This window comes from Corylus avellana, chromosome ca4 (genome assembly GCF_901000735.1).
Source record: "Corylus avellana chromosome ca4, CavTom2PMs-1.0".
Lineage (NCBI taxonomy): Eukaryota > Viridiplantae > Streptophyta > Magnoliopsida > Fagales > Betulaceae > Corylus > Corylus avellana.
Genome location: NC_081544.1, coordinates 22297920 through 22310186, shown reverse-complemented (window position 1 = coordinate 22310186; position 12267 = coordinate 22297920). Strand labels below are relative to the sequence as shown.

The 12267-nt window shown below is 37.5% G+C and overlaps 2 protein-coding genes across 2 annotated transcripts; both read right to left on the bottom strand.

The window, feature by feature from the left end:
- Nucleotides 1-196: 196 nt before the first annotated feature.
- LOC132179518 (uncharacterized) lies at nt 197-5499 on the bottom strand. Its single transcript, XM_059592254.1, has 6 exons — nt 5061-5499; nt 3513-3707; nt 2205-2321; nt 1938-2087; nt 1636-1694; nt 197-604 (listed from the first exon to the last, which is right to left on the bottom strand). The coding sequence occupies exons 1-6, from the start codon at nt 5316-5318 to the stop codon at nt 469-471; spliced, it is 915 nt and encodes a 304-aa protein (XP_059448237.1). The 5' UTR covers nt 5319-5499; the 3' UTR covers nt 197-468.
- A 1189-nt stretch (nt 5500-6688) lies between these two features.
- Nucleotides 6689-12200, bottom strand: LOC132179983 (outer envelope pore protein 37, chloroplastic). Its single transcript, XM_059592810.1, has 6 exons — nt 11702-12200; nt 11008-11097; nt 10738-10908; nt 10444-10538; nt 8361-8481; nt 6689-6983 (listed from the first exon to the last, which is right to left on the bottom strand). Exons 1-6 carry the CDS (start codon nt 12095-12097, stop codon nt 6852-6854), a joined length of 1005 nt encoding a protein of 334 aa, XP_059448793.1. The 5' UTR covers nt 12098-12200; the 3' UTR covers nt 6689-6851.
- Nucleotides 12201-12267: the final 67 nt, after the last annotated feature.

The window sequence follows — 12267 nt, the reverse complement described above, 5'->3', positions numbered from 1 at the left end:
CAAAAAGAGCATGATGGATCTTTTTCACTTTCTTTGCATGATATATATATATATATATATATGTTGGCTTGTAGACTGTACTACAGCTAGCATCTACAAAATTAAACACATTATGTAAATTACCAACACTGCATTCCAAGCTCATTACATTCTCATTCAAACTATGTGCATTAGCAATTTGAACTTCGCAAGAATCTGAACAAATTAAATGTATTGCATGTATTCAACATGCATGAACATTCATTTGGATTTGGTACATTAGTAATAATTTGTTTCCTATTTATAAGAAAACCAATAACAAATAACCTCTTTCCTTCAAAAGAAAACAGGGAAAATTGGCCCCCCTTTCTCAGTGTTATAATCTACAAAGAAAAACAATGATGTGTCTCATTCCATCTCCTAGTTTACAAAACAAAAAGACGAAACTTCTCTTTCGCAAACAATGTATAGACAAATGAACCATTTGCTCTAGTCCAAGTAGAAGAGAGTCACAATCTTCCGCATATTTTTCGCCTCTTGACAAGTTTCCATAAGCAACCTACTATCATGGAATGCGAAGCAAATGACTTGTTGTACATGTGATATGATATCCATATTGCAGAGCCTGCAGTTTCACCATGAAATTGAAAGCTATAAATTCCTGTCACCAACCATAGATGAAATTCGTAAAAGATTTGGCTGCCTGCCTTACTTAAACCTTGCACAATAGTTGCACCCATTATTGTAAAATTCAGCTCAGGTTATGTTAAGAACTTATCAGCTTATAAGAGAGGTTATTTGCTAGCCTAGACAATGCAAGTTGAACTCGAGCCTGCATTTTAATGCATTTCCTCTGACATTGAAACTCAGGGAGGGCGAGTCTAAGAACATTACTGTAACCATCTTCCATCCATAAGACTGAAAGATGGAATAAAACCGGGGTTAAAAACAATGAAAACAGATCACCACATTGCAAGGAGTAATGCATTAGCATCCTCCTTGGAATGACGAATGTAGGAAGCCTTTTAAGCTTTTCATTATCAATTCTCAAAAGTGATTTTTGCTTTAGCACATTTGGCAGGTAAACGACTTTATGTCTGCTTGTCAAGCTCATAATAATTGCTCATGCTCAGTCACCTAGAAAAGTAAAACTCAAACATTTTGCTTAGTCGAGATTGGTCCAAAAACTTGAGCTCACCAACATGGTGAACAGAGCAATGGTCAAGAGTAAAGTAAGCTGTCACATTGGCAGTTCAACCTATTGGCTGAGATGCCTTAAACCAGTGAGTTTAGGTTTGATAAAACAGCATTTTTGGACCAACTGCAACAATTTCCTTGGAGAGAAATTCTTCAGAAAGAGTACAAATTTAGCCCCTACATTTCTAGAGGGAAGCCGACTTCCCCTTGTAGGCCTCGGCCTGTCCAGTAGGCAACGAGCAATTTCAGCCTTTTGGTCAACAGGTGTTCAATGTCAGCCACCTACTAAATATTGATATTTAACAACATGAAACTGTGGCAATCTCAGTTCACAGGAAGAATTAAAATTGCAACAACCAAGTCAAGAGGTCATCAATAAGTTGAGATTCAGTCCTAGCTTGATTATTATACGAGTAGTTGGAGAAAGAAAGAAGAAGAAAAAAAAGAGCTAATGCAAACCTGCTGGCTTCTAGCAGAGGTAGATGATCATTGTGAGGCTTTTCTATAACATTCTTCACCTGCAAATCCCACAAAAATTATCACAAACTGTAACACTTTTTTCTCTCTCTACAAAACACTTGAGTGTCAAATTCTACAGTTATTGTTGGAAACACTTCAAATCAGAAAGTCAAAAATATATTATCATGTCTATCAGTCTATTTTCATGGCGTACACATAAAACCATTTTATAGTAAACTATAATACATGCTTGAGGCTAGATGAAGGATGAACATAATACACATACATAACCAAACTCTTACTTTTGACAATAACTCCTGGCTCTCAGGAGATTGCTTTTTCAAACTTTGAGGCAAAATCACTGTAAGCAGCTCTGGTTTCTCAGCTCTTAAAGCACCTCTGATAACAGCTGCATTAGTTCCAGATGCTCCTGATGTAAAAATGTGATTTTTCTGCAAGGAAGTTATGCAGCAAATCAAGAACATACAATATATAAACATCTGATGTGCTCAACGTGTACCCAAAATTCTACATACAAGATACACTGAATTCAAATTATAGCATCTTACAGTTATAACCATAGCATAGCTAAGAATCTCAATAAGTTCTTGATGCATGAAACCCATATTCCGTGTCCCAAAAAAGCCAATAGCTCTTGGTCCTTGCTGTTGAATAGCCAATAATTCCTGCACAAAAGGATGGGGGGGAAAGAATACACAAAGAACTTAATGTTGAAAAAAAATATATTTAATTATATTTTTATAAATAAAAAATAACACCTTCCCATTTCGACCCTTCTGGAAGAACATCTCTCCTTGCCTGAAGGGGTGGAGAAGAAAAAGGTGATATGTGCAAAGATGAGAAGGAGAGCAAAATGGAGAAGAAGGTATTGGGCTTGAAGCCGAGAGAGTCAAGGATGTAGGACACCAAGAGGTCCAGGTTAGGGTTGCCAGCACCATGAGGGTCCCACCAATGTCAAGGAGGATGGCAACACAAGGCACGAGCGCCATGGCAATTCGAGTGTAGTAGGCAAAGGAGGAGGGCGAGAAGCAAGAATTATTGAGGGATCTAGAGGGGGAGCTGAAGATGGCGCTAGAGCTAGGATTGAGGTTTGATTCAGGGGAACCATAGCTGAAGGAGAAAGGAGTGCTGAAGGAGCTAATCGGGTTGGATGGTCGATAAACCGACTACCTAACAACCTGAAACAGGTCGGTTTGGTTTGATAGCTAGCCCCCTGGCCAGTTGCTCAATACCGAAACCAACTACCAATGGCAGGGGCTAAGCACTGGCTTCAGGGGGTCAGTGCTCAGCCTACCCTGATTTCCTTCTCACACCATGGGCAAATCTATAGATTTAGATGGAGACAGCCCCCTAAGAACCCAAAATTCCCTTCCTTTCTTTGAAAAAGAGCTAAATTGTTTTAGGATTCTCAATCTCACCACTATGGCTCTTTGATTGGTATAGAAAAAGTCAAAGTCAAAGTGAAGAATGCAACAGCACCAATGGTGCATGAGGTTCAGAGGCAGCCAGCAGGTAAGGAACAAAGGGCAAATTTGAATACATACTTAGGACCATGCAGCCTTGGACCTTCCCTTGGACCTACTCTGAACCCAAGTTGGTTCACACTCAGACCCCTATATCCACCTCATTCATCATCTAACCCACCTTTTTTTTTGTGGGGGGAGCAGGATCAATTGCTCAATCAGTCCCATTGTCATCCTTAGTTGCAACTAAAAATGCAACTCACATATGCATTTAAGCCTCTATTATGCATCATTGTTGAATAACACACCCCCCACCCCCCACACCAAAGAAAAGAAAAGAAGCAAAATGAAAATAAAGAACAAGAACCATTTTGGAACACAATAATTACATACCTGTAGATAATCTACGTCTTGAACAGGTTTAAACTCTGATATCAGAACTGTCCCTGATCCTTCTACAATAGATTGGGCTTGCGTTGGAATTTGAGTGCCAACCTCATCATCTGAACCAAACATGCGAACAACATTCTCCTCTTCATATTTCCAATTATCCATGTCTTGCTCTCTTCTCACATGTCCACAAAGCCACTATACCAGTACATAAAAACAGAGTCCCTGGTGGTAAATCATTAGTGAAAACCAACTGCCCACAATAGTGGTGATCATACAAGTTCAAGCTAACATGAGCTTTATTTATGTTGATAGTGGAGTGATAGTCTCACACTGCAATTTCCATCTATCAAACCTGATCATTTCAAGACCAAGAAGTTTACAGGGAGCTTGATTATTCCCTGTAAGTGATTATGCATTGTAAAAGACATAATAACATCTGATATATAGTCAACTAAACAAAGCCTTATATTCCAACTGTTTGGATTGAGCACATATGAAATTGAAGAAGAACTTATAGGAGCTCACATTCCACCAGATACACTAGAGGATTATTGAAGAGCCATAAATGTAGATACATTAACGCCTGTGACTTGTCTGGTTGTCCTTGATTGAATAAGTTATGAACTTCTAACAATAACCGTTTACATCACAATGATTTCTAGTCTCACATAAACCCCCAACACACAAAAAATCGTCTCTCTAATAACTCGGTCCATCATACATTGGATAAACAAACCTGTGATTCTTGTTTGTGATCTCTTACCAACATATATACATATTAATTCTCTTCATTAGGCACATAGCCACAGTATCCAATTCTGACACCATCACTACACTACTCAACAACAAATCTAGACTTATGGCTCTACCCACAAAATCATCAGATAAACAAAAATTCTTACGACTTGCGAGTCTATAAAATATAATAGTACTATTCAATAGACATAAAGGGGAAACTTAAAAAAAAAGAAAAGAAAAAAAAGAAAAGAAAAGAAAAGAAAAGTGCAGGATGACTTAATTTATCTAACAATTTGAGTTAACCAATAGAGATTCAATTCCTTACATATTGAAGTAAAATGCAAAACAGACCTCAACAAGGGATATCCTACCTTCAAATTGGAAAAAATTAAACAAATCACAATCAACAGCCATTCAACAATATAAATCCAACCCATGTTTCATTACTGCAACACCATACACATTAAAAACAAAATCCCATTACGGCATCCTTCAGTTCAATTCTGAGGAGCCCCTCAGTCACTTGGACAAGCAAGACCCAATTTTCAAATCTCCGTTATAAATCAAGAGATAGAAAGCTAAATGAAGATGGTGAAGAGGGAGAGAGGACATAATAGAATGCAAAGAATGAACAGAAACCCAGCATAGCCAACGTATTTCGAACAAAAGGTAAGAATGAGAAACCCCCAAAGCTCAGAAATTTACTAACTTTTGCATCCAAAACATCACAATTAGCAAAACCCAACTCTTTAATTCATTCATTCAAACACGCACACACACGCACAGAGAGAGAGAGAGAGAGAGAGATACCGTTGGTCTGGAGAGAGAGCGCCTGTGTTTTCGGATACATCTGTGGTGAGGAAGAGGAAATGATGAAGATGAAGGGGAAGAGGGAGAGTAGAGACTGAAATTGGGGCTTGCAGAATGGACGGCTTTCAGGGATTTGCAAGGAAAGTCTGGCGAAGAAGAAGAAGAAGAAGACGAGGAAGAGGAAGAGCAAGAGAAAGAGAAAGAAGTGGTGGTAGTTGTCAGAGGCAACAACAGCCTCAAAGGTAAGGTTGTACTCATTCTTTCACCTCTCTGTTTTTCTTCTTTTGGGCAGCTTTGCTTTCCCTCCTCCTTTCTTCTTTCCAACCCCCTTTTTCAAGGAAGCAAAAAGGAAAATCCAATCCCACACAATTACACAGAGAGAGAGAGAGAGAGAGAGAGAGAGATACACACACAACACACACAGAAATCCAGGATTTTCTTTTTATTGGAGCATTAGGATATCATATAGTACGAGATATGAAAGGAATTTAAGAAAATGGGTTTCACTTTCCGTACCTTTTTTGTTCTTTATTTTTGACTGGTAAAACGCTTTGAATCTTTTTTTTCTCTCAAAATTAGGCCCCAAAAAAAAAATTAAGAAGAACAAAAAGGAATCTTAGCCCATCATAAATCAAGATATATATATATATATATATAGCCCAAAGAAAAGTTATTTATTTAACTACCATATGATATTAACTAATAGAATTTGTGCTTCATTTCATACCTCTATAAAAGATTCATGTTTTTCAATGTAATGATGAGCATTATTTTAATCTTGTAAACTTTATTGCTGAAGAACAGCTTTCTGAAATGGAAAGTGAAACTTTTTAATAAAAAAAATCACAATAATCTCTTCTTTTTTTTTTTTTTTTTTTGTTTGGTAGGGTGCCAAAAAATAGCTTTGAGGATCCCTTTATACAAAACAAAAGCTAGTTATTATGATGTATTTTTTAACTTTATGCAATCTGCCAGGTGACAGTAAAAAACACATGGATTTACTATTTGTTAGGGCAAAGATTCTGCATACTTGTTTCCCGTTGCCTTCTCTTCTTCTAGCATTTCTATCTAAACTCAATATGAAAACAACTCTTCTGCCTCTGAAATTTCGAGCTCCACCCACTTATGGGATTTCTTATCTATTTGCTTTGCTGTAAGGTCCAAGTTTTAGTTGGGATTCTCAAGTATGACAATTGGTTGACATTTGACTAGATTTAACGTTATTTGCTAAGTGGTTGTATTAGCTACCATTTGGTTGTGGTGGGCGACAATAAGTACCTTGTATGTTTCCTTCTGGAATAAACAGGTACAGCTAGGGTATCATAGAATTAATGTACGGATTTATTTTATGAGTTTTTTTTTTTTTTTTTTAAATAAAAAAACTATAAGAAATCTTGTGAGGCAAAGTGGGCATGAATGGTGGAAACTTTTGAATCTTTGATTGCCTTAAAAGGAGAGGTAAACCAAGCACAACCTTCTGTAAGTGAGCTGTCCATCCCTACCACAATGCTGCAAATATATTAGTTTGAAGAGAAATGATCAGATAGAAAATGTCATGCAGCAAAAATAAGCACTCAACATTGCAGCAGGAGACGGCCTTCCAAGGAATCTTCCTGTCACGTGGTGGCTACTAGAATTATGATTTTGAAATAGAAACTTAACGTATTGATGTGCATTATGTAGCAATAAGCATCAGTACAACGGGAGATATGTCCCAAAACTGCACTACCATATAGAACCAACAAGTCTAATGTATAAGAAAGAAGAAGAGGCCATCAAGAAACAGACTTATCATATGTCCCATCTCTTTTTGACCCGGAACATTAAGGCTGCAGATTTAATGTCATCTTGTGGCACTTGGAGCATGAATTGAACTTTCATCTTCATTGGAGCTGTCTTTGCTTTTCCAGCTTCATCTCCAACCTGAAACCAGATCATTAGGAAGCCATGAAAAAACTGAGCTCAAAGTTCCAGACAAAAAAAATATATATATCCAGCAATTTTTTAACATGGCTGAGAATTGATAAACCCTTTGGTATTTTTTTTACTTTACATGCACTCCCAAAACACTCTTAGAGAACATCTTAGTAAAGGGTAAAGTCAAGAGGTGAAGAAATAAATAAAATGGTCAAAGCTGGCCACCTTTCTCATTACCACTTAAGCCAGTGCTTTAAAAAGAAGTGAACAAAAGAATCTCAACCATCCATCCATAAAAATAAGCCAATCATCAAAAGACATCAGAAAATTATCTATCAAAGAGTCCACAGTCCAGCACCATTTTGGAGGGAGAGGAGGAAGAGGTGAAATTCATCTTTATGGTAGGACAGAAAAATCGAGGAAGGGGTGGCAAAACAAAACCTCCCAGGCCCACCAAAATCAATCTGCCCAAAATGGGCAGATTGGTGACCAGAGAAAGAGGGGGGAGGGGGGGCTTAATGTGAAATTGCACTTTTGTCCCCCACTTTAAAGTTCTAAACCATTTGAATGAGAATGTAATGTTAAATTTGAATTTTCACTCTCTCCTTCCCTCCTACCAAATGACATTAGAGGGAAGTGGACACCTCTCCCTTCCCTATCCTTTAGGCTCCCCACTCCACTGTTTTTATTTTCTAACCATCATACCAACCATGGTGTAATAATGCCTAATGAGGCCATATCCCAACCAAAGGATTCAAGACTAGGCTATCGAGATTAGATAATAATTATTAAGATATTCTACAAACATTTATAAGAGGATATGAAACTGGTCTAGGAGCACATCATCCTATGTCTACATCGATCACAGAAAAGCAAGTAATTCTTAGAGTGGAAGCAGTAACACGTGGCATCTAATACTGTCAACAAACTTAGAATGTGTCCCACTTGAGAGCAAGGGGGGGGACATTGAGAAAATCTTTTTAAAGCAAGATAGAACTCGGTAAGAGAAAATATTTTTAGAGCAAAATAGAACTCAGTAAGGCCAAGTCAACTATCAGCGATGGCAGCCCTTCTCACATTATTACACAGAAAGATTATACATTGGTTACAACAGCATAGGCATAATTGATCATACTAACATAAGGATGCGATCGACCCTATATCTGTGCTCATAATGTTTATTTGCAATATAATTAAATCAACAGAATAATAGCACCAAAGGTTTGTGAACATCAAATATTTGATATATAATGCTCATAACAAGTATCACTCTGGCAAGAATATTATCAGCTGTAAATTCTCTATACCCCTCAATTAAATTAAAGAACAAGAAAAAAGAGATGTTTTAGCATCAGAAAGCAATGAAGCCTAGCAAACACTTACCCAAAGAGATGCCCAGCCAAGCCGCACCTCCGAATCATAACCAGCTTTAAACTTGAAGTCCTTGCCATACGTGTGCTTGTACACCGCACTCCAAAAGTTGGAATCAAAATTGTACCAGTAGCTGGTCATTAAATTATTATAACAAATCAGGATTTTTAAAACCAAGCTGGAAATAGATGGATGGAGAAAAAAGAACAGGAAACAATGAAGTCCAATGAACAATTTACAATAACAATCTGCATCCATTCTCCAATACCATAAGAGATTTTGTATTACTATCTTGTGGTGCAAAAGTATCCTAGCGTGTTGCAAATTAGCAGACTTTAAAAATTAACGCTTAATTCATGGAGTACGTGTCCAATATGTATCAGAGGTAAATACTTTAGCCCTTTTTAACCATCCGAGCTTCCTAAGGATATTTTTTTCCACTTTTGTGATTTAATTTTTCTCAACTGATGTTTTTATAGGTAAAGACAACTCACAAACTCATATGGGATTGAAATCCTTATTTATTAAGGGAGAAGATGTCATTTGGTCCAAGGACCACTGCCATTGAATTCAGTCCTGGAACATGTAAATATTAAATGTACGCCATTAAATTCCAACCTCCCTTATGGTTTGGGGCTAACATTTTTTTTTTAATGAATAATAATTTATTTATTTGATAAGTAATCAACATGTATATAAAAAGCATAAGGCGATACGAATAATAATTTATTGAAAGAAAAGGGCAGAGCCCTCATACACAAAAAACTATAACCACCCTAAAGGCGTCTGAAATCAAAAAAGCTAACAAAATCTACAATATTCGAAAAAACACATTGTTTTGCTTTCATTGAGAGTCAAAATCAAGACCTCCTGCTTACATCCTATTTTCAATATTTTCAAAACAACACTCTGCACCTGAGACTTGTGTTCCACATAGCAGGTATACCCTAACAACAACCCATGCTCACATGTCACTACAAACTGCGACACTATCTTCTTCCTTTCTGTTCAAATTAGATTCCCATCCAAAATAACCTCAAGTTACTTTTTACAAATCACATGGGTTAAATCATACAAAAAAATAAAAATAAAAAGAACTTGGTAGCCGTTGCTAGAGAGTGAGAAATAGTGATCAAAAGGCCCAGGTTTATTGTTTCTTCTTTAAGAATGAGTGTACACTGAATGACCCTAGTACAAGTCTAGCATATAGAAGAGGTGTTCAGCTAAATGTTCAAATATGTTCTTTTATCATTCTAATTAGGGTTACACTTTTAGCAACCTTAGGGCACAAAGTGTCGTTTATGAAAACATGAGGTAAGTCCTAAATATTTTCTAAACCTCATGGCAGCATACAGTAATTTACCCTTATAAATAAGAAATTAAGGATGACAGAAGCCACAAATCAATTAATCTCAAAGCACGTATTGCATTCACCATTTCATGGTCTTTATAGAGAATATTCATACCAATTATGCAAATGAACCAACAATATTAAACACATAATTTAGTAATCCACAATTTGAGAGATGAACTTAATCTCTGGCCATGTCAGCAAGAACAGGTGGGACAGGTGGGCATCTAAATCAGATGTGTTTGGCATTGCCACAGAAGTAAAAAATCACTAGTGCTTTTCCAATGTGCTAAGCCCTGCCTAACACTGCCTCTGTACATAGTATAGTGTCTATTTTCATTGGTTGTTTCACATACATCTCATCATTGCAATTTAGTGACAATGAATGGTTTCCATACAAGATTTTTTTGAGCTCTCAGGGCTAAAGACTACATGGTGATTTGAGAATCATCAACCCCATCGTGAGAGACATAATTGCAGCTAAAATTGGTATGGAAAGGGTTTTGAGAGTACTGCACATATGCATCGTCTTATAAGCTTGATCATTAAGATATTAGTAAGATACTTTTTGCATCCAGGCATAACACAGCACACCTAGTGTGAAAGCTAAGTACAGTGAATAAAACCAAATAAGAAGCATATATATCAGTTAATAATGAGACCACCAGTGAATCATGGGCCACAGAAAGAAAAAATTTCGGTAAGTGGAGGGAGGTATGGAGAGAGAGAGGAAGAGCCTCTAACCTTAATTTGTCTGAAGGACCAAACCGACGCTTGAATGCAAACGAAAATGCATTTGAAGGCAAAGAAATACTTGGGATAAATGACATTTCCTCATCCTGAAATAAGCTCGAACTTTAAACAATATAGTTTGAAAAAATGAAACCAAGAAAAGATGAAAAAATTTAAAAAGAGCTAAATTCAAACAACCCCACCATTTTCCAGAAGGGTACTGCACAATAGCACACTTCTAGCCATCTGGCACTTGTGTCACTTGGAATTATGGGGGGAAAAGGCAAATTTTTAAAAAAGGCCAACCTTGTAGATGTATCTTAGTTTCAAATCTTCATCGCTGTATTGAGCAGTGCAAACTCCATTCAAAATTTGGCCTTTAAGAATCCCATTTATAGACAATGTTCTCTTTACTTCCTCGTCTTCTCGTTCCAATAACGATACTTCACCAAGGGGAAATTTAAGGGTAGCTCTTGGCTGCAGAATCAGGAAACTAATCAATGCCCTACAACACAAAACTTCAAAACTTTGCTCAAATGAGAAGATGACACAAATTTTGCTAAGGATCATACTCACCGGACCAACGGATGGAACTAGAGATGACAATTCCAGTGCATAGCCGGGATCTGCAAGGTTTGCAACCATGGACAGCTCTCCTTGTTGTGCCTAAAAGTTATGACATGTTAAAGAGATGGAAGAAAAGCATAAAACAGTTTAAATAAATTACAGCAATCCTAGCAAAATGAAAGAAATTCAGCTCAAGAAGCATTAGTTAAAGGATAATTATAAAATATCACGTCAATGTTTTCCTTAAAGAAATTCTTATAAGAAAGGAAAAATCAGGGTTCAAACTTTAAACACCAACAAATTGTATCTTGCATACGAAAAAGCTCTTGAAAGTGAACAATCAATGTCTATGAAGCCAGAACCACATCCTAAGACATTACAACATGGGGCAAGAAACAAAGATCTCCGCTTTTTCAATAAATCTGAAAATCAGAGTCAGCAATCAATCCCACTTGAATCCAAACTTCAATTCTGCGAGGAATTACACTCGAACAAACAAAAAACCCATATTTCAAAACGACATATTAAACACCTAACTATAATATAAAAGAAAGAACAGACTCAAATTAAACCCAATCAAGCATAAACCTTTTGAACATTTCCATCAAAGAAACCCAACAAGAAACAACACCCATCTCCAGAAGCCACCCAATATACCATAAAACCACAATTTTAGACAAAAAAGAAGAAGTGTGTTTTGGACCTTGACATCATGGAAAGCTCTGAGCTGCAACCTGGGGCCGACCTCGAGAGAGGTATTGAGAAGGGCATTCTGCTCCTCGATATCATAGTGGATGGAGAGGTACTTGGAGACGAAGGTGACTTGAGGCTGGATGATCTCCCCCTTGCTGTCGTTCTGGAAGGAGAACTTGAGCTTGGCGAGGGAGTTGAGGAACTTGCAGGAGATTTTGTGGAAGAAAACGGAGCTGTCGCTGTCGAACTGGGTGGTCACTCTTACGGGGGGCCTCTGAGGGAAGGTGAATGCGGGTTTGGCGGGTGTGGAGGGCGGCGGCGGTGGTGGTTGTGGTGGTGGTTGCGGCGGTGGGGTTTGTAGGACCAGCTGGTTAGAGTTGGGAGTGGGTGGGTCTGAGTCCACCATTGCTTTGGGCCTTGCGGTGCTTTTTGTTTGTTTTTGAAAGTGGGAACTGGGAAGTGAAGAAATCAAGGAAGGTGGAGAAAGAGAGTGGGCGAGTTTTACGGGGTTGTGGTTTTTAGGCGGAGATTTTAATTATAAAAATAGATTTTCTTTATTTTATTGATTTTTAAAAT

Bases quoted from the DNA above. Each gene is read 5' to 3' on its own strand.
- LOC132179518 (XM_059592254.1), bottom strand. From the start codon at position 5,318: ATGAGTACAACCTTACCTTTGAGGCTGTTGTTGCCTCTGACAACTACC. The intron at 2,322-3,512 runs GTATGTAATTAT...CCTTTTGTGCAG, and splicing joins AAGACGTAGATTATCTACAG to GAATTATTGGCTATTCAACA. The intron at 1,695-1,937 runs GTAAGAGTTTGG...TGGGATTTGCAG, and splicing joins GCCAGGAGTTATTGTCAAAA to GTGAAGAATGTTATAGAAAA.
- LOC132179983 (XM_059592810.1), bottom strand. From the start codon at position 12,097: ATGGTGGACTCAGACCCACCCACTCCCAACTCTAACCAGCTGGTCCTA. The intron at 10,539-10,737 runs GTTGGCCTTTTT...AGCTTATTTCAG, and splicing joins AACTAAGATACATCTACAAG to GATGAGGAAATGTCATTTAT. The intron at 6,984-8,360 runs GTAAGTGTTTGC...ATCTGGTTTCAG, and splicing joins TTGGCTGGGCATCTCTTTGG to GTTGGAGATGAAGCTGGAAA.